Source organism: Apis cerana, linkage group LG1 (genome assembly GCF_029169275.1).
Source record: "Apis cerana isolate GH-2021 linkage group LG1, AcerK_1.0, whole genome shotgun sequence".
NCBI lineage: Eukaryota > Metazoa > Arthropoda > Insecta > Hymenoptera > Apidae > Apis > Apis cerana.
The window spans coordinates 1,910,493-1,936,929 of NC_083852.1; the positions used below are offsets into that span (position 1 = coordinate 1,910,493).

General features: G+C 23.4%; 3 protein-coding genes across 8 annotated transcripts; 2 read left to right on the top strand and 1 right to left on the bottom strand.

Annotated features, from left to right (window-relative positions):
- The first annotated feature begins 1,130 nt into the window (after positions 1-1,130).
- Positions 1,131-5,013, top strand: LOC133667239 (protein kinase C iota type-like). Of its 5 annotated transcripts, none has more exons than XM_062084312.1 (4): positions 1,131-1,348; positions 1,878-1,963; positions 2,821-3,038; positions 4,140-5,013. In XM_062084312.1, the coding sequence occupies exons 2-4, from the start codon at positions 1,908-1,910 to the stop codon at positions 4,154-4,156; spliced, it is 291 nt and encodes a 96-aa protein (XP_061940296.1). In that variant the 5' UTR covers positions 1,131-1,348; positions 1,878-1,907; the 3' UTR covers positions 4,157-5,013. The 5 variants fall into 5 exon arrangements, with proteins under 5 accessions (XP_061940296.1, XP_061940313.1, XP_061940289.1 ...); XM_062084329.1 differs by having other exon boundaries at positions 4,186-5,013; XM_062084305.1 differs by having other exon boundaries at positions 4,437-5,013.
- On the top strand, positions 4,531-20,939 carry LOC107992828 (atypical protein kinase C). Its single transcript, XM_017048906.3, has 8 exons — positions 4,531-6,060; positions 10,653-10,703; positions 12,189-12,274; positions 13,479-13,764; positions 13,980-14,432; positions 14,554-15,026; positions 15,442-15,557; positions 15,990-20,939. The coding sequence occupies exons 1-8, from the start codon at positions 5,271-5,273 to the stop codon at positions 16,075-16,077; spliced, it is 2,343 nt and encodes a 780-aa protein (XP_016904395.1). The 5' UTR covers positions 4,531-5,270; the 3' UTR covers positions 16,078-20,939.
- Positions 17,829-25,781, bottom strand: LOC107992732 (lipase 3-like). Of its 2 annotated transcripts, XM_017048777.3 has the most exons (8): positions 25,331-25,766; positions 24,878-25,085; positions 23,355-23,469; positions 23,034-23,277; positions 22,350-22,505; positions 21,753-21,840; positions 21,538-21,683; positions 17,829-21,419 (listed from the first exon to the last, which is right to left on the bottom strand). In XM_017048777.3, exons 1-8 carry the CDS (start codon positions 25,436-25,438, stop codon positions 21,243-21,245), a joined length of 1,242 nt encoding a protein of 413 aa, XP_016904266.1. In that variant the 5' UTR covers positions 25,439-25,766; the 3' UTR covers positions 17,829-21,242. The 2 variants fall into 2 exon arrangements, with proteins under 2 accessions (XP_016904266.1, XP_016904267.1); XM_017048778.3 differs by lacking the exon at positions 22,350-22,505 and having other exon boundaries at positions 25,331-25,781.
- Between the last annotated feature and the right edge of the window lie 656 nt (positions 25,782-26,437).

Here is a 26,437-nt window from a genome sequence, read left to right on the forward strand (position 1 = left end):
CTTTGAAATATTTAAATATGTTTAAATGTTTAATAATATTTTAAAAACTTAGAATTAAGATAATATAGAATGATATAATTAATTATATAGTAAAATATATTGATTTTGATAAACTTGAATATATATATTATTAAAGTCAATATAATCGTTACTAATTCCAGGAAAAATTTCAATTAAATTTATATAGGTTAAGATTATGTTCTGGCATATATAATTAATAATGATACAAGAATATGAAAAAACTCAAGATACTCAATTTGAATCTATACCGTAGAAAGGTTATGTTGATATTAAATTTTATAATATTTAAATATACCAAAATAGTTATTAAAAAATAGAGTTAATGAATTAAAATTATAAATAATTATATTGATCTTGATTCTATTGTATTTTTTCCTTCGACTTAAAGTTACGTGAAATAAAATATAATTATATTAAATTTTTTATTTATATCTTTTTCATAATTAATTATAATATAATAATGCAAATTTATATTGTATATTTTATGAATTATATGATACAAATAAAACTGATTTTCATTTTTTTGTTTTACTATTATAAATAGTGCAAGCAAATATGTGTATAAAATGTACAATGATTCATATGTTCGTAAATATATAATGCAATCATATATAGATTTTTATATTAAATTAAATTAAATCGTACATAAGTATTATATATATAGTTAAATATATACATATATGTCATAATTTCAAAATACGATTAATATTTAAATATAATATATATAATACATATTTTATAATATATGGTTATATATTTACATTACATATAAATATATTTTTTATTTATTACATTATATATAAGTATATATTTTATATTATTTTTAATATATATTTTTCAAAATTATAAATTTTTTTATAGAAATGATATTATATAACTATAAATTTAAAATTAAAATAAATAATTTTCATTATATCTATATAAACACAATCTTAATTTAATTATAATAAAATAATTTGGTTGACTTTGATTAATGATAATTCAAATTGATATCAAAATTAAAACTATAATTAAGTTTTTAAAAAAATTTTATAATAAAATTTTGAAAAATTAATTGTTTTACTAAATGTAGTAGATAAGTATGCGTCATTTTATAGGGAAAATAGAGATTTCCTTATGAAGGTACATATCTAATAAACATGGCGACTGCCAAGTGACAACGCGTTTTGCTGTATTAATTGCTTTTCAATTTTGAGTTTATTACATGATTATATCTAGCAAGTAATTTATAAAATAAGACAATTTTCTATTTTATTATTTCAAAGGAACATAGCAATTAAATAATAAAATAATTTTTTGAACAAAATCATCGTATTGAAACAAGCTTGTACGTGTGTTAAAATGAAGACAGTTTATTGGATTAATTTTTACATATATTTTAGTGGCTTTTAAATACTCTTATATACAAATTTCTATTAGTTTGTTTAATTTTTATAACTTTTTTTAAAAAATATAGGAAAAATCTTTTTACGAATAGTTATATCTTCTATATTTACAACCGTATCGTTATAATTTTCACAAATATTTAATGAATTTATCATAATAAACTTTTATGAAGTCTATATATTATAGTAATAATATAGTTATAATATATTTCTATATAATATGAATTTTAATTATATATATAATAATTATTATTATTTTAAGAAAAAAAGATTTAATTAAAAGAATTTAATAAATAAATAATATATTTATGAATAAGAATTAATAGAAAGATTTATTATTGTATGATTTATTATTCATAATATATATTTATTTTTGATGATATTTCTTTTTTTATAAAATATTTTTAAAAGAAAATATTTATAAATTAATAATTTAATAATTAATAGTTTAATAATGTAACTTTTTTACAGAAAAGAGGAAAATACTTAGATTGAATAAAAATGCCTACACAAACAACAGAAAATGATGATATTCGAGTGAAAATTATTTATAATGGGTAATATAAATGATTTATATGAAATTTTAATTTAATAAATTAGTTTTACATGAAATAATAACATAAATTGTTATATATTTAAAAATATAAACATATAAAATTGTTTCATAAGAGTTAATACATAAACATAATCAATAATTTACTATCAGATTCAGATATACACTTCAGATATTTATTACAATTGAAAAATTTATGCAATTGTAATTTTAATATTAAATTACAAAAAGAACATTTTGTAAAAATATTCAACATAAAATAAACATATTAATAATAACAATAATAAACATAAAATAAAAATATTAAATTATGCTTACAAAACTTTATTTCTATGATTGATTTATTTTCAATTTTATGAAAATAATTTTATTTTTTAAAAATTGAGTGCTGCATTTAGGTGATAAAATTTATTTTTTATTAAAATATTTACTTAATATTTTTCTCATAAATAATAAGTTTGTAAAAAGAATAAAAATGTTAAAATAAAAAAGTTTTAATATTTCTTATATGCAATATAATGGATATTTTTTTTTAACATGTCATGTCTTGAATAATTTTGAGATTATAAATATTCTTAAATTGATAATTCTAATATTGTTTATATTATATAAAAATAATTACAAAATAATTTTATTAATATATAATAATGTAATAAAAAATAAAGCAAGAAGTTAAATTATTAATTAAATTATTTAAAACTAAATAATTTTTTAAATTCATTTTATTTTTTTATTTTTTATTTTTTTTATTCTTTTTTTCAATTCTAATATGTATATGTATAATAATAAGAAAAGAATTAAACATATTATTTAAATTGTTAAGAAATCACATAAGATTATAATGACTTGTGTTTGTATTAGGGAAGTGCAGATTACGTATATCACTCCTGGCATTTCAGTAGACACCTTACGAGAAGAAATGCGTACAATATGTGGATTTGGTGCTGCAGGACTAGATCAGTTTACAATGAAATGGGTTGACGATGAAGGGGATCCATGTAGAATTGCTTCTCAACATGAACTGGATGAAGCATTACGTCTTTATGAATTAGAAAAGGATACTGAAATTACTATACATGGTAAGTATTTATAAATTTATAAATATGTATTAAAAAAATAAATGTTTTTATATATATTTGAATGTATGAATGGATCAAAATAATTATTTGATACATATATACCTTTTATATTCCTATTTTTTTATTACTTTGACAAATTTAGAAATATTCCAATTTTTTTTGTATTTGAACAAAATGTTTATGTATATTTATATAAATATAAATATAAATAAAACATATAAACATTTTTAAAAAAAAATAATTTATATATTTATGATATATATCTTTATATTTACAGTTTAATTAATATAAACTGATTTTATAAGTTATAAGTATTATAAATTATAATTATTGGAAAATATATTTTCAAATTGAATAGTTATTATTAAAGAATTTTAATGAAAAATTTGAAAAATTTTTATTTAATTTTTTTATTTAAAAAATCATTTAAAAAAATTAATATTAAAATTTATTTTAAGATTTTTAATCTGATAATAACAATTTCAAAATATATGATAAATAACATATCAGATTAATATGATACAAATATAATAGTTTTCAACTTACATTAATATTATTATTTTTTTTTTATTTGTTTTTATTGATATATTTAAATTATTTATATATAAAAATTGATTTTCATAAAATTAAGAAATTATTATTTCCATATTAATGTTCATTATATATATTAATATATATAATTAACATTATAGTAATAACATCTTTCTATTCCATATATTTTATAATTTTTTTCATAAAGTATTATCTGTTCATAATTTGTGCGTCTTCTAAAACATTACATATTATTGCGTATTATATTGCAATGATATAATTGTGAGTTTAATTTAATTTAACTGATTAATTTGACTAAACATATTATTATTTATTTTTATACTATTTTCTTTTGTGATCGAATTTTATAAATAATTATAAATGTTTTCATAATAAACGAAAAACGTTATCATAATTCGAAGATTGTTATAAATATTTCTCTTATATAAATTCATTCTGTACATCATATAATTATTTTAATAATTATCTTAACATATTATATTAACAAACACTTCATTTTATTACAAATATTAAAAATATTGAAAAAAATAATTTAAAATATTAATAAAGAACAAAAAAATCATTAAAGTTGTGAAAAAAAAATAATATTTATTAGAATAAAGGAAGTACGAGTGATATAAAAAGTGACAAAAGTGACAAAAGTGATAAATAAAGAAAGTAAACGCAATAAAAGAAAAACAATAAGAAGACGAAAATGAAAGAGAATATCGAGAATAAAGCTAAAAAAGAAAAGATAACAAGTGATTATTGAAGATAAGAAAAATTTGAAAATGGAAAGAGAAGAAGCACAGGAAATGAATAGGAAAGAAAGAAGAAGGATTGGATAGTTTGTCAAAGAGAAATCAGTTCTGTTTTTCAGAGTGTGCCTTTATTTTAGCGTTTGCGCATTTCATGGAATAAAGCGCGTCGGGCGGCGGCGGTAGTTAACGAATCCCGCGGCAGCAGTCGATATTCTTACGCGAACTGATTAGCCACGAAGTTTTCTCGCGCAAGTATATTCAAACCGACTGTTAAAACACATTTAAACGTGAGAATATAATTAAAAAAAACATCTTTTTAAAGAAAAAAAATAAAACAATAATAATAATAGTAATAAAAGAAAAAAGAAAACAAGAAATAAAATAAAAACACGAAATAAAGAAAAGAGAAATATAAATCGAAGAAAAGGAAATATAAATCGAAGGAAAAAAGAAATAGGTTGATTAGCTTGAAACATTGATACGATAACAATATTCTGAGGAGAAGTTTGCCATAGACTATTTCAATAGTCGGTGATTTATGTCGAGAGGTTGTGACAGCATACCTTTAACAATCGCTGTTGTTAGTGAAGAGGTTGCAAAAGTGGCGATAAACCAGCATCGATCGCGCTGACTCGTCGCATTCTCAGCCGGGTTTTCCTGCAAGAGGTCGGGCTACGGTAAAAGACGAGGATAGAGAACGGTAAAGGAGTAAGAAGGAGAGAGTCTGAGAGAAGATAACCAGACAGAGTGAGGCAGAGAGAGAGAGAAAGAGAGTGTGCGCACCTACCCGTAGGAAGGAAAGTAGGGAAAACTTGGGGTGGGAGATAGAGGGTAATAGCGAGCAAAAGACGGGAACCAGTGGTGTACGATTGTTGGTGGACGATATTAGACAGCCAGGATAGAAGATATTCGAGATAAATACGGTTAAATTGCTCGCGAAATGGCGTGGGGATATTGGAGCGCAACGTCAGTCAGCGATCGGGGTCGGTCACCCCGTCGTGACAAGGATAAACAACAGCATCAGACATTGCATCAGCAGCAGCAACAACAACAATATCATCAAACTGAAACGGGAGTTTCACAGGGGATGTACGGTGTACAGCAAGTACAAGGTGAGCTTGCCGATGTCAGCTCCTCCTCTGCCGTCTCTACAGGGCCTGGTGTTAGTACCGGTGCCGCAGTGGAGGAACCACCCTGCAGTATAATGATACAGGGTGGTTCCTTCTATTCTTATTCGGCGGCTACGGCGGCAGCTGCGGCTGCGGCTGCTGTTGGGCGTAGAATACCTTCCGCCGTCGAAGGAGGACCTTCTACTTCTTCCACGGGTATACAAGTTTTACCAAGGGATCGACCGATTAAATCGAGTACTAGCACTTATCCACCATCGCCGAGCAGTGATTCAGCCGAATACGAGCAACCGATCGCCGGTTTACGAACCGAATGTTCGCCTCATAATAGTCCTCACGACGATATATTCGCACAGCCTGGCACCTCTTCGTCCAGGATTAAACTTTTATGTGACAAGGGTATCGACGATACATCCGAGGTTGATATTGATGAAGTAACCGCGACGGAGATGATGTACGCGACCGCTAATCGAGTTATAGGGACTAGTACGTGTCGTGTTCATGGACCGTGTAATCCACTGCCGGATTCTGCACCACCTATGCCGCCTCTGATTGATGATACAACCGGATCCTCGGAATTTTGGTTCAACGACATCACCTGGGGTAGGTCTTGACCTAGCTCCTCGCTAAACGTTATTGAATTTCGCCGATTCTGCTGCAACGGAGCACGATATTAGCAAACGCATCTGTTTTTATTATTAGCAGTCATTCTCTCTCTCTCTCTCTCTCTCTCTCTCTCTCTCTCTCTCTCTCTCTCTCTCTCTCTCTCTCTCTCTCTCTCATTTTCTTATCTGATTTAATATTGCACGTATATAGTTATGATTGAAACGAATAGTGGAATTTTTTTTTTTAATCATTACAAAATAATCTTAATTTTACCTGCCGATTCGATTGTTTGAAAAGAAGTGTCAATGAATATCGATTATGAAAAATTTTGAATATTTTCAATATATAATACAATAATTAGATATACTTATTTAATTCTCTATTTTTAAATCTCTCGTTGCATCTTTTCATCTCTATATTTATATTCAATTGTTTTCAATTTTTATTCACTAATATAAAAATATATATATACATTGTTACATTTTAATAAATTTAACAATATATTTTCGCATCCGAAACTAATATATTCAAAATCGTTTCAAAGTTTCTTTGTTTATATTTTTTTTTCATAAATACTTCTTATAATTAACATTTATTCTAAAAGTATATTTCAAAACAAATTATAATTATGATTGATTGTATTTTTTTCATATTAATAAATTTTTTTTTATTAAATGATTATAATTAATTATTTTTTTTAGAGTGAATTTATTAGAGTTATGCTGCTTTAAATTAATTCTATATTTAATAAAAATAAACAAAAATATGGAAAATAATTAACTTCTCATAATTGCATTAATATGTGATAATTAACACTTTCGGCTTTACCTGTTAACCTTCATTTTTGTTAGCCTTTAATGTACAAAACTAATATCTGAAAGATATTTTTTTATGTGTTAATATAGTTATAGAAGTTCGTGTAAATTTTTTAAACTAAATTATCTAAAATCAATATTAAAATAAAATATTGCGTATAGTATTTTTAATTTGTAATTATTTAAAATTTAGACAAAGAATTTAAAAATGAATTTAAGAAAAATTTAAAAGTTTAAAAGTATTTTATATTATTTTGATAAATAATATAAAAATTTTATATATGAAAAATAGAATAAAAATTTTAATTTTAAATGATTCACTAGAAAATTAAATATAATTTTTTTGAATAATGAAAAATTTGAAATTTTTATTTATTTTATTTATTAACTTATTACTAAATATTATATAAATAAGACAAAAATATATACACAAAAATATTCAAACACTAGAATATTAAATAATAAAAATATATGTTAAACTTAAATTTTGAATAATATAATTATTGTAAGATATATTTTATATCTTTATTATATATAATCATGAAGCTTAGACATTAATTTTATTAAGCACTTATAGTCTGAAATAAGTAGAAGTAATAATAAATTAAATAATAAATTAATAAGTAACAAATCCTTTGTGATAACGAAAGATTATTCCTTGTGATAACGAAATATAAAACAATTTATAAGTATATGTAATTAAAAAAAACATCATATCATAAAAATTATTAAAATTAAAGATGAATCAATTATAAAATAAATAAAAAATCAATATCAATATGTTCGAATATTTTTATAATCTTTTTTTTTTACAAATATTATCCGATTTACTTAATAATTTTATATATTAATATTTATATTTTACATTACTTTCGGATTTTTGTTGAACACGTATATTTTCATCATTCAACATTTTAGTAGCAAACGTTCGAATATAATTTCGTGTATACATATGTGCATGTGCTTGTTACGCTAGGATATTTCTTGCTTATTTTATCTCTTTAAATTAGTCTCTATTAATTCTCATTTCACTTCTTTTTCAAAACAGTCCGCGTTTCTGTGTGGAAACTACAACTAAACGAACTGCAAGAATTTATTTAATTCTTTGGAGAATAGGTTCGGTTCGATAGTTTCGAATGATCGATTATTGCGCCCGTCGAAGCGAAATGTAACGGCGGACATTGAAAACAACGTTGCAGATACTCTTGCGTCTACTCAGACCTATGCCGATAAAAGCGATAACAATGATCGCATCAATTGAATTCAATGTTATCCGTTATCGGGTCGTGTTTTATGATCCAAGTTATGGAATAGAAGTAACAGTAGGGAATATACTTTGCGACAGGCGACGACTTTTGAAATCTAATATAGATCGTTATCTCTGTACACGATTTTTGGTAGACCGTGAGTACTAGAATACGTTACGTATATAGCACGCGGTATATAACCATCTCAACTTCTAAACACCTTTACTCTATTCGCTGTGTGAAAGGCAGGCGTAATATTATGACGACGTTATGCGTAGTGCATGATCTATGTTAGTATTGGTATTTATCTCTATATATAATACGAATGTTTGATTTTACTGTTTGCGGTTCAAGTCGTGTTTGATGTTTTGTTTAAGCGAATTGATCGTTTAGTTACTTTCGAAACGAAGCTTTATCGTATTTTACACGTCATATACAGATCTTAGAAACATAATAGTATATATGTTCCTTATAATGTTTTAAGTTTCTTTCATAACTATTGATTTATCTTTTGCTATAAATGTATTAGAAATTGTCTAGAAACTTACGATTATATTGTATTATTATATTACAATTTAAAAATTGAAGATTACGCGTTATTTTGTACTTATAAATAAAATTACTAGTTAAAAATATTTTGTTTTTTAAAACTATATTTATATTTATTATTTATAATAATATTTTACAATTATTCGTGTTTTATATTTATTTTTAAAATTTATTTTGACAAATTTGATGTATATAACAAAATTTTATGTTATTTATTAAAATAAGTAAGAAAGTAAATTTTTGAATAATATAAAAGAAAAAATTATTATTTTTGGATAATACATAATTTCATAATTTAAATTTCAATATGATTAAATTAAATCAATTAAATTAATTCACATTGAGAAATAATTTAAAAAAAAAAAAAAAAGAGTATATTATGATTTTATATTTTATACTTTTTTATTTCATTATTTGTAACTTCTAATTAAAATTTTACGATGATTTTAAGAAATATAATATATTCATATATTTATATGGAAAATTTTAACGTTATGAAGATGTATGTTACATGTTTTATGCTAAGATCAATAAGAAACAAGATGAAATAGAATCACAAAGTGCGATCCATTTAATCCTCATTATAGCTAGGTCACTTTTGACCCAGTAGACTTAACATTCGACAATAGAACTAATTAAATGATAAAAATTAAATAAGTTTAGATCTACTGATATGGATTATTATTGATCCAACTACATCCTAACCTGTAATCCGAGGAGATACGACATTCTTATTTTGTTTAATGCAGTTTTCACATTTTTTTTCTTTTGCATTCACATATATTTAGAAAAATATAGCAATAATAAAAATTTTAATTGTGACGAATTCTTCTGTTTCATAATCGAAGAATATAAAATAAATTAAACAACATTGCGCAAGTTACATATAAGTATATTATATATTAGCGTTTTTACTTCTAAACTGTGCGAATGGAAAATTTGCGATATAAAATTTTTCTTTTTATAACATAAATTTATCAATTAATTTATATTAAATATAATTTTTAATTTTTATAATCATATAAAAGTATTTATATTTCATATACTTGTACATTTACGTATATATTTTTATGCCTCATTTATAATATTATTTACAATATTATACAATGAAATATTTTTCAATTATTAATACTGTTATTAGCTCAATGTGTTTGTTTTAATTTTATTATTCCCTTATAACGAATTCTTTTACCAATTATATTATATTTCATCGTTGCAATATTTAAAATTTGTCGGCATGAAATATAATTGGTACGCAATTACTATACCAAAAAAGAATAACTAATTTTACTAATACTTAATAGTAATGATATTCCCTAGCATGTAATTCATACTTTTAGAAAATTAAACTTAGCATTCGTTTTAATTAAATTTTAAGAATTTTCTTTTTATTTATTTATTCATTTACTTGAATGTGCTGTATCGTTTTAAATAGTCTAATAGAAGATAATCTTAAACGTAACCTCAAACTAAAGTAGATATCTTTCTTCTTATAGATCAAACAAATGTGGCAAAGAAAGTTACGTTAACCGTTGTAAATGTACGTAACTCAAAGCGTAATTAATTTGATCGAAAATATATATATATGTTTATATATATATATTAACGAATTAGTTTATTGAAATGAATGGATTCCTAGATTGTTTTTGCATGATTGGATATTCGTAAGATATTCTTTTCGTGCTTTTCAGCCTGATTCTTCGATTATTTTCACCTCGCTATAATAAATTAGATATTACGTGTATATCAAGCTCATCGTTCATCGTTCATTCCTCGATTTTTAGGGGATACGAGTAAAAAAGAAAAGTCTGATCATTTGAAGAAAATTTGTATGGCGAAAAGGAATAGAATGATGTTCGTTGTTAGTTGATGTTCGATCTCAAACTTTGTGTTAGTTTAATGTTAATGGAAACGAGAGAAAGAAAAGAAGGAAAGAAGGAGGAAATAATATGTCACGTGAAATTTGTTTCTGTTGCAGTTTTTCCTAACGTGCCACCTGCGCCAGGAATGCCCTGTCAGGGAGAAGACAGTGAGTTTTCATCATCAAAACAAAACTCTCTAACATTACATTACTTACATACAATTTTCACTATTCAACGATTTTCAACATTATAAAAATAACTAGCCAGCGAGTTGTTCGATTAATGATAAAGATTTAAGATTTAAGATTTAAGATTTTGTTCGCGAAGAAGAGGTGCGAGTAGCCTGGCTAATAAATCGATATAATTCTTCATCGTTGAGAAAAGAGAAAAAGGGAAAACTAAATTAAATGGGAATCGTTTCTCTCTATCTCTCTCTCTCTCTCTCTCTCTCCCCTTCGTCTCGTCGCTTATTCTTTTCGAACATTTTGTATTGCTGCATTTAAACTCAAGCAGATTCGTTTTAGTTTCTCATGAAACATCGATGATCTTGCGCGCTTTTATTTTAATTTTTATCATTTACATACAATGAATTTATTACGTACAACTGATCTTTAATTTATATAATAGAATTAATACGATGATATTGCGACAAATTTTCTATTGATTTTACGAATTCTGAAAGATTTTTCCCTCAAACGAATGATATTAAAATATTATCTATATCTGAATTTCACTCCCTTGCATTATTTTATTATTTCTCTTCTTATTAAATAAAATTTAATATAGATAGGAGAGAAGAATATAAATAGAAAGTTTATCGATGAATGTATATATATTTTGAAACATTAGCGATTATCAGTTTAATCTGCACAAAGAAAAGAAATTTTTCTAAAACGTCGATTATTCATCATATGACTAATTAAATTATTGTACAAGATATAGAAATACACGAACAATTATAAATGGATAATTTTATCATATCCCTTCCAAAAAAAGAGAGAAACACTCCACGTGCTAACTAGGATTAATTACGATTTCTTCGAACACTCTTCTCCATCTTTTAAAATATCGTATAAATCAAGGATCAGTTGGTATACTGATATATCCACAAAATTCAAAGAGAAGAAACGAAAAAATAATATTTTCCGTATTTCCGTATTCAAATATCGCGGGTCCCCGAAGATCGAGATGTTCTTATTGTGTTTACAAAATGCTATAACACGTTTTGCCCTTCTCAATATTATACGTATGGTTTTGTTAAACGGAGAAAGTATGGAGGAGCTTAGAACAATGGCAGTTTTACTGCAGAGTTTTCATTACGGTATTGGGATAGGAAAACATATTCATTATTTTAACTTTAAGACGGGACACGAATTTTTCTTGTTGTAATTAAAATAAACATTATTGCAGATAAAGATGTATATTCTAATAGAATGTAATGGGATGACACGATTCATTCTCGATTAATTAATGTTAAGTCTATGGTAACGTTTCGGGTGATGTGTTAGAAAAGAAAAAAAAAAAAAAAAAGGGGGAAAAAAAAGAAAGTAAACTAGAAAGATAAAAAAGAAATAATTAAAAAAGTCAGGACAGATTTTGAAGATCGACTGTCTGGTTCTTTCGTGATATTTATGTTTTTTCATTTTCCAAAGGAAGCATCTACAGACGCGGCGCACGTAGATGGAGGAAGCTGTACCGAGTGAATGGTCATATATTTCAAGCGAAACGTTTCAATCGGGTAAGCATCATTTCATTCAAGTTATTGCTCCACTATTACCATGTTTTTTTATTTTTCCTTCGTTTTTTCTTTTTTTTTTTCTCTCTCTCTCTCTCTCTCCTTTGTTTCATTTTTTGGCTCATCCGTATTATTTTTTTCCATATATTTGCGCCAATCACGCACGTTACGTCATATCACAACGTTCCAGACACAACAACATTTTACCCGTGATGGATAGATTCCTGATCAAAGGAACTTGCTGGCTAGTGAACGTTAACGATCATTTTGTAGTAATTTACTCATTGAATGACAATTCTCCGTCAATCATCCGTCCCTTGAATGCTTAAGAATGAGAATGTTCATAGTAGGTTCATGTTGTTTGAATGATTGTAGGTCATTTTCAAAGGTGAATGGTTAAGAATGTGAAAGTTACTGTTGGTTGAAGTTGGTTGATAACTTCACGTATAAATAGTAAGCTTATTATTTTATTATAAGTTATAAATTTTTTTTTTTTAAAGAAGAAGAATAATTTATGAGAGTAAGAGTAATTTATATTTTATTTAGACGAGAGTAGAATTATTTGTAGATATTTTGTGTGCGAATAAAATTCGGGTATGGACACAGTAAGACCCTCGTATCGTAGCAAGTATGTTGCATAATAACATAATAATGATGGAATAGCATGTAATTTAGATATAATAATGAATAATAATTTCAATATAATAACAGGAAAATAAAAATATAATAATTTTTTTTAAATTAACGACGGATACAGAGTCTTACTGCAATGATAATCTGATTAAAATCGAGAAAAAATTTTTCATTAATAAATTTTCTATTTATATATATATATATATTTCAATAAAAATGTATTTAGATATTCTATATAGTTTAAATATTAAAAACTATAAAATTTATACGAATAGGTTATTCGTAATAGGTTATTTAATATCTATTATAAAACTTAAATTCCAGAATTCTCGTGTTATTTGTAAAAGAATTTAAAAAATAATAAATTTTAATTTGATTATTTTTGATATTGATAATAATAAGTATAATAAATTATTTTTATTCTTTAAACAGGATATACAAAGATTATATTTTTTCAATTACATTAATTTAATTCTTTCTTATTCTCAAGATTTCATACGATAGATTCATCGAGTTCTCAAGAATAAATATAAATAATTATTTTTATAATTAATTTCTTCTCTAACTTTCGTAGCGAGCGTTTTGCGCATTCTGCCAAGATCGGATTTGGGGGCTAGGTCGGCAGGGGTTCAAGTGCATTCAGTGCAAACTTCTGGTACACAAGAAATGTCACAAGGTGGTGCGCAAACCATGCTTGAGTGTACAACAACAACAGCAACAACAGATGCCAAGCACAGAATCGCAAACGATCGACAGGAACGGCGATCAACAACAGCTTGATTCTGTTCAATGCAGCCCCGTAGCTCATCTCGAGGATGAGATCTCAGAATCGGCAATTATCGAGGAGCATTCACGCAATCGTAAGAATATTCGGATATTTATCCGAAAAATTTTGAAAAGAAAATAAAATTTAGTTCAATTGCTTTTTACCATTAATTATAAAAAAAAAAGGAGAAATATTTAATAAAATTTGATAATGTTTGTTATTAAAAAAAATATTGAATATAATATGAAATATGATTAAAGATATAATTAAATCTGATATCGATGTTCTAAATTGAAATATGTTTTGTAGGAACCGGAAGTGAAGAAAGGGAGGAATTGCCACTGGATACATTAAACGATGCAGATAATTCAAATGATATGCAGAGGCAATACTCGTTAAATGATTTCGAACTGATTAGGGTAATCGGTCGTGGTTCCTACGCGAAAGTTTTGATGGTAGAGTTAAAACGTACAAAAAGGATTTATGCAATGAAAGTGATTAAAAAAGCCTTAGTAACGGACGACGAGGACATCGATTGGGTTCAAACGGAGAAACACGTGTTCGAAACCGCCTCGAATCATCCTTTCCTTGTGGGACTTCATTCATGCTTTCAGACGCCTTCTCGTCTATTTTTCGTAATCGAGTTCGTACGCGGCGGAGATTTGATGTTCCATATGCAGAGACAACGCCGTCTTCCTGAAGAGCATGCTCGATTTTATGCAGCCGAAATCAGTCTTGCTTTAAACTTTTTACACGAGAAAGGTAAAAGAATGAAAGAAATAATATCTTTGAAAAGAACGAAAGATAATTATTCTATCAAACTTAAAATGATAAAAATATGTAGTAAAATGAGAATATATTGATTCATAATTTTTTTCTATAGGTATCATATATAGAGATTTAAAATTGGATAATGTATTGCTTGATCATGAAGGACACGTAAAATTAACTGATTACGGAATGTGTAAAGAAGGCGTTAGAGAGGGTGACACAACCGCCACATTTTGTGGCACTCCGAATTATATTGCACCCGAAATATTGAGGGGTGAAGATTATAGTTTCTCTGTAGATTGGTGGGCGCTTGGTGTACTTCTGTATGAAATGCTTGCAGGTCGTAGCCCGTTCGATATCGCGGGCGCATCAGAAAATCCAGATCAAAATACCGAAGATTATCTGTTTCAAGTTATTTTACAGAAGACAATTCGTATACCAAGATCATTATCGGTCAAAGCAGCATCAGTTCTTAAAAGTTTCCTCTGCAAAGATCCAAATGAAAGATTAGGCTGTGGCAAGAGACCAACTGCTTTTCTTGATATTGTTGCCCATCCCTTCTTCAAAGCCATAGATTGGGAAATGGTAATCCTTCTCTAATTACAAAATATTAGAATATTAGAATAATTGTATTGTAAAATATATAGTTGGTGAATGATGTAATGAATAGATAAGAATAATGAAGAGATAAGAATTATAAGGAATTAATTGTAATACTTATAATGCTTTTGTAATAATGTGTAATGTAACTAAAAAAATTAAATTAAATCTTTTTGCTTATTGTCATTTTAATAATAGATAAATAATAGATAATAGATAAAAATGGAATTATAATTTAATCTAATAGAAATATTATTTTTCAATATGTATAAATTTTTTATACGAGAAGCTTAAATATTTTGTTATATTTTATTGAATAATTATTATTTAGCATGATAAAAGATACTAATTAGTCAAGATATATATTTCGTATTATCAATTATTATTAATAAATTTTCAGTTGGAGCAAAAACAAGTAACACCGCCATACAAGCCAAGATTAGATTCTGATCGTGATTTAGCCAATTTCCCACCAGAATTTACAGATGAACCAGTACATTTAACACCAGATGATCCGTAAGTTTTATTAAAAAGATTTATCAATTTATTCTAATATTTTAGAGTAAAAATGAACAAATTTTTTTCTTGAAAATATACATTTTAGTTTTATTGAATTTTCCAAAATAAAACAAATTTACTACAAACATTAATTTTTAATTTCAATTTAAATGAATCTTATATTTATTTTATACAAGATTTATTAATTGATTTAATAGTTTAGTTTATTTAGTTATTTAATTTAATTATTTAGTTTTCTGAAAAAATTGTTAGAAAATTGTTAATTTGAAATATCTTATTTAAAATTTTTTATTATAAGAAATACTATGTTACAAGATTTTTTAAATCTCTAATTTTTTAAATTTATTTTTTTCCTAGACTAAAATATATTTTCCTAATAAAACTGAGAAAATAATTATGTGATTTACGAAAATAATAAATATTTTCCAGGAGAGTGATCGACAAGATCGATCAAAGTGAATTCGAGGGCTTCGAATATGTGAACCCGTTACTTATGTCTTTGGAAGACTGCGTGTGACAAGAACCGCTTGTTATTGTGCCACGTCACACTCAAAATCACCAACAATTACATTCGTGTTATATGTATGAATTACAAGATAAATTTGCGAAACTCCGAATCGATCCCCTTTTAAATATCAGCTCAAGAAATCGAGGTTATCATAACAATGTTTTTTTAATGACATATTCTGAAGAGAATGAGAACGACAATAATTATAACGAATATCGGTTATCACCACCTTTTCCATTTCGATACGAAAATCCGATATGCTCCAGTTCTCTAAGTATTACAGACGTGACGTACGGCTTTAGCAATAATAATGAGATCATTAGTAACTATGATGAACACAATTATGACGATGAGAAAGATGAAAGTCCGAAGAAAGGACTCTTAAAGCAAATGTTTTGCCTTCCATTAAATTAAGCTAAATAAGGCTTATTTAATATTACGAGATTGCCTCTAATCAATAGTTAATATAAATTTTGTAGATTGCAAGAGATTTGTAACCTGCAATGGTTAAAGTTTACAGAATCCTTGTATTAAGTATTGGACGAAAAAGTATTTAATTTGCGCCACATATTATACATGAATCGTGTTGAACTCTTCTTTCACATGGTGCTGCAACTTAAACGTATTAATGGGTATTATTTCCAGCTATTTTTAGAAGAGAAATTAATTAAAATGGAAAATGTACCTGACTGCTTCGATTAATCTCGTAGATAATATGTCATTCCGTTGCGCAGTCGTTCTATTAATATTTACAAGCATTGTATGATCTACTATATTGCTTGCATGAATGTATTCACTAAAAACCATAGCAACAAAATATTTCTAACGAACTTATATCTATTTAAAAAAAATATTGTATATTATAGATTAATTACGTTTGAAAGAATACTATACATATAGTATTTTAAATATATATATATATAGCAAAAAAGTAGGTATACAGTTTCTAAAAAAATTAATTTTGTTTTGTACATTTTTTTTCTTTTATAAATATATATATGAACAATTTAAAACTATGATATATTAGTGAAAAACTTTTAAAAAGAAACTGTTGGTCACAATGTATATTATATTAAAAAGAAAAAAAGAAATTATAATCACATCACAATATAGTATTATACATTTTATCGGATATTTTTTTTGTGTCAAGGATGTGAAAGATACACAGTAAATGACTTTGGTATAAAAATTTTTCTTAGAAAAAAAATTATATATCGTATTTACAAATTTGTTAGTCTATTTTTAATTATAAAATATATAAAGTACATGTGCGAATGTATATTTTATTCGTACTTTATAATTTATTTAAATTAAATTAAAAATATGATGTCATAAAATGTTAAAATTGCACAAAATGATAAATATTTGGTTTTATTTTAAATAATCTTACTTAATTTCACTAGATTAAAATGAAATTAATAATTTTAATTTCACAAGATTAAATTTTCCAGTTTCTATTATTATTTCCATATTTTTAATAGAAATTACGTATTGTTTTTATAAATCTATATTCATAATGATATAAAATAAAGGTCTTCCACTGCCATATTTTTTTTATATTTATTGCTTTCATTTATTACTTTCATAAAAAGAATAAATTCAATATGTACTACTATTTTGTTAACACTTCTTAAAATACACTTGTAAAATATAATAAACAAGATTAAAAATAGAATAAAATTAATTTTTAATTATTATATATATGATTTGATTTTGTGCAATTTTACATTATTACTTTAAATTTTAAAAATGCTTAATCATTTTTTATTAATATATTGATTAACTTTTTATTTTTAATTTTTTTTTATTTATATATTATACCAAAATTATTTACTGCTGATAATTGTTCGCTCCTGTGATTATTATTATATATATAAAGAGACATTAAAATATCTTGGAAAAAATAGAGGATTATGAAGATTTAATATAAAAATTAAGATAATCTAAAAGGAATTTAGAATAAGGATACACACGAAAATGAAATTACCAAAATGTTATATAAAAATTTTTCAAAAATAATTAATAATTTTTCTTAAATTCAAACATGCCAGATATGTATACTATACTATGCAGAGTGAGACATTTTGATTCTTATAAATTTCGATTAAGATAATTAAATTGAATTAATTAAATTAAAATAAATTTTATGTTGAACAATGTGAATTGTTCTTATTTCTAAAAATATAATATTTATCTTTTATTTAGATTAAAGAAAATCATCATACATCTATAACAGATATCTACAACAAAAAAAATTATATTATTTTGTTTTCCTGAATTTATTATAATGAAATTAAATTATCTCTGCATCTAATATTCTTCTTTCACAATATCACCTTTCATTATGTTTATTTTAAGAGAGCATATATTTTATTAATATTATTTCAATATTGCAAATATTGTAATCAGTATCTTCATACACATCATATAGATATCTATTTATTACATAATTAATTAAAAATCAATTATTTATAATATAATAACGCTTAATAAGAATTTTAATAATTAAATAATTCAGATTATTTTTTGTAACAATTAAAATATCTAATTAAACAAGTGATTTATATAATTCAAAAAAGAAAAAGATATAACATTATAAGTAGATTTTAACTAACATAACTTAATGATATATGTATATTTTTTTAATAAAGAATGCAATAATTAGGAAAACACATCTGTAGATTTTAACTATTAAAATTTTAATTTTATAAATTCTAATTACTTTATCACATATTTAGTTATAAATATAGAAAATGAATAGTTTTATTTTACTTGAATAGTTTTTTTTTCTAAATAGTATAAAAATATAAATAAATTTAAATTTCATGATTTTTTGCATGACTTATATTTTTATATTAACTTTATAATTATACTTATTTACCGAATATTAAAATGTAATTATAATAATTCAGTAAATTTAAATTATTTTTAATATGATTAATTGTTGAACAGTAGTTATTTTAACGAATATAATTCCAAATACAATTTTATAATTAAATGTATAAATAACAATATTTTATTCGTAAATAATTTTTTTTATCATAAGAAAATGCATATTACTTTAGTATCTATTATAATAATATGTTAATAATTATTATAAATTATAAATTATATATATATATATATCTTATCGTTATTTTATTCTATTATTCAAATTATTCAAATTGCTTTTTTTTTAATAAACTTGAATGATTTAACAAATTTTATTACTATTTATAATTATAAATATTATATATAAATATACTTATATTCTTAATAATTAATAAAGTATTATTTTAAAAATATATATTTATTTGCAAAAAAATGAAACATATCAATAAAAATTTTGAAAACCAAAATTTCTTACATATGAAAATAAAATGTACAATGTATACTTAAATATGTTTGCATATTAAAATAAAATAAAAATATATCTCCAGGTTAATATTTTATGTAAAATAAAAGCAGATTTTACGTGTTTATATAACTGGTATTAATTATTTTTATTCAATATATTCAATTATAAATTAAAATTTTTAATTATCATTTTATATTTAATATAATAATAAAATATAACAATATATAACAATATATAAATGCTAGTTTTATAAAGAGAAATAAGATATAATAATTTAATAAGCATTATTAAAAATATAATTTTATTGCTTACATTTTAAGTGCCTCGCCCTGTATACTAAGTGTATATATATTTATGCATGTAAATAATTTAAAAAGAATATTGTACTTCATTAAGTGTTTCATTTTAAACATTGTAACTATTTTGTAAGGTAATATTATTACTTTATATTATTATTATTATTATTATTCAAATTAATAGCATTATTTTCGTTGCAATTTTGTTGTTGAAACAAAATTTAATCAGAGATAAAAATTATTACTTATTATTTTTCATATTGCAATTATTTATATTTTATCTATAATTAATTTTTTATTATTCGATTAATATTTTGTTTTACAACAAAAATTCTTTTTCGTGTGTTAGAAAATGTTCCATACGGCAGTTCCAAGAGTTAAAAAAAAAGTATATTAAACAATGATGGCTTTTGCTGCAAATAAAGACTATGAAAATAAAATTATAGAACTATGTTATTTAAATATTCTATTGTTAGCGCTCAAAGTGAAAAGAAAATGCTTGTTATCATTTATAATATATATATATGTATATGTATATATGAGAGGAATTTTACAATGTATGCCTTGTTGTTCAAAACTCAGTTTTCTATCGTGCTAAAATTATCTTTGGTCGAAAAACGAGTTTGTATACTGATGTAATTATTAATCTGAATTAATAACATTCGAAAAGTATTTGATGATAGATTAAAATATTAATTGTATAATCAGAATGCAGATATTGTGTAAAAGTAAATTTTGTTTTTGATAAAGTGATCAAATAATTAGTTATATAATCGAAACTAAAATGAAAGTTTTGTGTAGTACGCTTTGTTTACAACAAAAAATATAAATAAGTAAATCAAATACAAATAAATAGAAGTGAATTAATTTCTTCGATTATTGAATATTGAATGAATGACTGATAAATCAATTTAAACAATTCCTTTCATTTTTATAACGATATTGTAGCGATATTTAATAATAATACTAATAATTTATTAACACTTATTTTAAATTGTTATTTGAAATGTTATTATTTATGACAATATCTTAGTAGGATTTTTATAAATTTTAACTTATATTAATATTAACTTACTTTTCCTAGAGTCTAAATATTATCATTTATCCAACATGCATATACTGTATAAATAAATTTTAATAATATAATTTTAAATCGTGCGTTGTTAACTCATGTTATTCAAGTAATATTGAATATTTGAGTTTTTAAGAATTATGAATAAAATATCTTAAAAATGGAACTTATTTATATTCTTTTAAAGAAAATAACAATAGAAATATTAGAGTTATATATTACAATCGAAAATTGAATATTTGAATATTTGAATGTTTATATAAATATATATATTTTTCAATTGATCTTTCTATTGTTAACTCATTCGGTTTTATTGTTATTTTCGATCTTTTTATATTTAATATTATATCGTATTAACATTGACATTATTTTTTTTATAATAATAAAAATTTTTTTCATAAAATTTTCGAAAACGAATAAAAATATATCATTTTTTTTCTTTCTTTATCAAGTATTTTTAGATATCGCATTAATATAATACATGTAAAGGATTTTGCTCATAAAGAACCAATAAGTCTAAAATAGGTTTAAATACAACTGATGTCGAAGACGGTCCCCATAAAAAATCATAATGGGAGAATGATTTAATGGATATTTCTTTATGGAACACAAGATTACCAAGTTTATTTTTCAAAAGATTAACATCCTAAAAGGGAATAAAACTTTTTCTTTAAATATTATTCAAGGATAATAAATATTTGAATTACATATATCTTTCATGAATGTTTGTTATATAAAATAATTTAATAAAAAAATTTTATTACCGTTTTCGTTGCAAGTAGATCATCGTTACTGCTGAAAAGAGCAATTGGTGCAATTATTTTGTTCAATTCGTATTCTGGTGGTTGTACAGAATTGTATATTCGATAATTTTTTTCATCGTTACCATAATCAAATTGTCGAAATTTGTCTAAAATTAATAATTATTAATTTTTTTATCGTTATCATTATCGTTATTTATAACTATATAAATATCTACCTGGATATATGTATCCTTGACCAAAATGAACTAATTGTTTCCAAGAAGCACCTGCCGGGATATGATTCATAATCGATGTCAAATTTATCTAAATAAATCAAATTTAAAAAATATACAAATGTATAAATTTGTTTTTTTAATACATTTAAAGTATACAATTTAATTCATATTAATTTGAAAATTATTCTGTAATGATAAAAAATAAAAATAAACAAAAACTATCGATTTATCTGATATTAAAAAAATTATAGGAAATTTTTTTTTTCAAAATTCAACTTAAATTAATTAGTCAGTCATTCAATTTTACTATTAATTTTTTTAATTCATATTTACGAAAAATTTAACATGCTAACTTTATTTTTTTTTAACAATTACTGGAATAATTCGTCAAAATAATTTTTCAAATTAATTAATCAGTCAGTAAATTTTACTATTAATTTTTTTAATTCATATTTACGAAAAATTTAACATGCTAACTTTATTTTTTTTTAACAATTACTGGAATAATTCGTCAAAATAATTTTTCAAATCTTTTAATAATGTTCCATCTTTTTCTTTTTTTATAAAAATAAGAGAAAATTAATCGCTTCTTTTTACCGCACTCAAATTTGTCTGATTAAAACCAGTGACCAAGAATAGAATGTTATTGCAAAAGAATTGAATCGATGTATCTTGACAAAAAACATTCGAGACAAACTTTTCCCAAATAGATCTTGAACGTAATTCAGGATAACCGAAAACTTCACCTATCCGCTGCAATATAAATAAATTTTTTTTTTGTATTAACTATAAATAACTTCTCATAAATTTCAGTCGTAAGAGCATAAAAATTAAAATCTAGGGTAAAATAATTTTATTATTTTCAAGAAAAAATTTACATGTACTTGGTCGTAATCGTTTTAACGAGTCAAACTATAACACTGGTAAAGAAAAAGTATAACACATCGTGGATTAATGATTTCTAGCACGGTCAATAGATTGTAAAATCTTAATTGTCTGTAAAGTAGAACGAGTACTATGAACGAGCATTTTAAAAAAAATAAACACTATTGTTACTTAAAATATTCAAATCGAGTCTCTCTGTTCAATAATTTATTCTTTTTTAATTCTCTTTCTTTTTCAATTTATCTTTAAATTTTTTTAAAGAAAATATATCATATATATATATATATATATATATATATATATATATATATAGAATCATGCTATATTTTATTTAGAGGAACACGAATCATTCTTCGATATTAAATATTTACAAAATAAAATTTTTCAACAACTTACCACGCCCATGTATGTTAATTTAGCAAGTTTTGTAATCGGTCCGCGTAAATTACCGGTAAAAGCTACAGGCGCAAGGCCAATCATTAATTTAATTTTTGCGTTATAATCTGGTTTTTGGGACATTGTCACCCAAAATTGGGTAGTTCCTTGAGAATGACCGATATAAAAAATTTGTTTACAATTCGTTTGATGGATTATATAATCGATTGTTGCCGGGATATCATAAATACCGAGTTCGTGGTAACTGAAATAAAAAAAAAAAAACCGAAACATTAATAAGACGTATAAATAAAAAAGAAATTAAAATTTTACTTCGTATACCTAAAATTCCAAAAATATCGTTCCGTTGGTAACATCGAAATATGATTTCTTGAATAAATGTTTCCTCTGTTATTTCCAAGCCATACATCGTATCCTGCATCTGCTAACATGTATGCTGGAAACATGTACTCCATATAAATTACATTGAATAGTAATTTACTTTAAAATTTTTATTTTAAAAATAGAGATTGATTTTTTTTAGAATTGAAAAAAGTCGATCATAATTTCTTTTTAAATTAATCTTACAGCTGAAGAATTTATCAGTTTTATATTTTAATCATTGTCATTGTAATGAATGTTTAAAAATTTTTTTTATTTTTTACAGAATTTATAAAAATGTAAGAAATATCGAGGTTTAACATATTAAGGTTTAAAAACGATCAAGATTACGTTCATGGCGAAGAAAGTTTAAATACATCGAAGTAATTATGTATTGTATTTAAACTTTATTTATGTCAGGGATGTAATTTTCAACCAGTTTTTACAACTAAAGATGACATCATAAGATAAACTAAGAAGTGTAAACGAATTTAGAAATAACTTTCATGATGTACGACCTTGACGCCAATTACATAACAATGATATAAAAACAAGAAAGAATATACATGGAAAAATTAATTAAAGATAATTGTTGTACATGTAGTTTTAAAATGTAATTAAAAAGAAAGTTAGAAAGTACTTATGTAAAACATATTTTAATATCAGTGTTCAGATTACGATATATATACAAATGTATATCTGTATAAAATTTTAATTTCTTTAAAAGTCATCTCTTTATTATTTTATATATTTATTATTTTATTTTTTTAATTTATTTTTATATATTAAAATTAATTTTATATGTTTATTATTAATGTACGATTTATTTTTTATTACTATTATCATTAACTTAATATAAAATATAATGTAAAATTATTAAGTTAATAAAATAATAATATAAAAGTTAATGTAAAATTAATTTATATATATATATATATACATATGTATATAAAAGATTTAATATTTCATAATATTCGAATTAATTAAAATTATATTTAATTCTATTTATTAATGTAATTTCTTATGTTTATAAAATACATAAATCTTTATAAATATCCTAGTAACTTTCCAAAGTAATTTAGCAAGAAAATTTCTACTTGCATTTTAAATTATCAAGAAGAAAGAAGAAATTACATAAGTCATTAAATTATATAATTCATTTAGTTATGTTATTCTTATTTTGTCTTAATATACAATAACAATAAATTACAATAAATTGCAATTAATTGGAATATTCGGAATTACAGAACAAATATAATTTTTCGAAATATTTTATAACAGATTTATTGGAAAAAATCTCATACTCATTTAAATTTGATTATACATACATATATGTATACAGACAAAACAAAAAAAATTTTAAACTTTAAATTTTTGTTAAAAAATAATATCAAAATCTTATTTTTTCTATTTTTAGAAAAATATATTATTCTTTAATATTAGATTAAAATTAATATTAAATTAATATTCGAAATTAAAATTACCTAATGCTCTTCCTGATCCCATAAGGATCCAATCCGCAGAACTGCCCGCTAATCCATGTTGAATTAAAACTGGCCGTTTCGCGTTTTTAAAATTCCTTTCACCATTGATACGTCCGTATGGAAGTCTATGAATTTCTAGAATATAACCATCTTCTGTCACAATATTATGAATTTCCACCTGATATCCATGGCTTTTTATCAATTCTGGCTGTTCAATAAAAATAATATAATTTATATTCATTATTTTAATTTTTTTTAAATTGTAAAATTTTCTCTATAGAAATATAAGTCTTATTAAGTCTTACTATTTAATCATTCTCACACTAAATATATCTCTCTTATAAAAAATAGTAAATATTGAATTTATTATTCTAAATAATAATTAAAAAAATATAAAAAATATTAAAGAATATAAATAAAAATTGCAAAGATATAAAAATATATTGAACTTACGGTTTTAAGTGTAAAGTTTAGTTTACGGTTTGATGTATGAATTGTTTTTGCCAAAAGAAAATTTAAAATAAGAAATTGCGATACTATAAGACCATAGAATGACGACATGATATTACGTATGAAATATATCAATGAAATTAAGAGCGTGAATATATATATATATATGTATATATATTTATATATAAGAGAAGACTATTTCGCGATAGATGATAAGAGATGCTTATAATGCATGTTTCATTTTACTTTGTGTTGTTCCGACCTTTAACGAATATAAAGTTATACTATTATTGTATAAGTGAAAAGTAGCTACGATAGGGGATTATTGTTCTGTTCGCGGGAAATATCTACTGAGTAATGACTTTCCCATTCTGTTTCATGCATTTGAAATTGAGAATTTTAATGTAGTAGAGGGTTCTAACGAATACTAACGAGTTTTGTATCCTTGTTGATAATGTTAATGCATTTTTTATGATTCATTTTGATGATCTTTCTTTATTTTCATTTATAAAAATTGATATTACTTTAGATCGATGTTTCTTATTTATATACGTATATAATGAGTATTAATTATATACGTATGATATGTAATTTATAGTAATTAATAATTAAAAATATATTTATTTTTCTAATTTTCTTTAAATTAATCAAAATGTTTTAATATATTTATTTAAATTTCAATTATTTGTTATAAATATTATAAATATTATTAAATGATTATTGAAATCTTTATGTTAATCTTATTAATTGGATATAATTAAACTGAATCTGTTATTATAAATCTGCACTTTATAAAAGGTATAATCATCCTATTAAAGTTTAATAAAATCATTTTTTGAAATTTTTATATATATATATGTAAAACAATGAAAAAATAGACAATTAATAAATATTATATTGTACATAAAATGTTTTATATTGAATATAAAAAATTATTGTCTTCAATTTGTTAAAATTATCATACATATATATATATAATTCAATTATTATATAAAATTATTACAAAAAAATTTTTTTTTTTAGATTAAATATTAAATATTTATTTTATTAAATAAATTAAATTTTATTAAATATTTCCAAAACAATTTTCTTAATTTAAAAATATTCTTT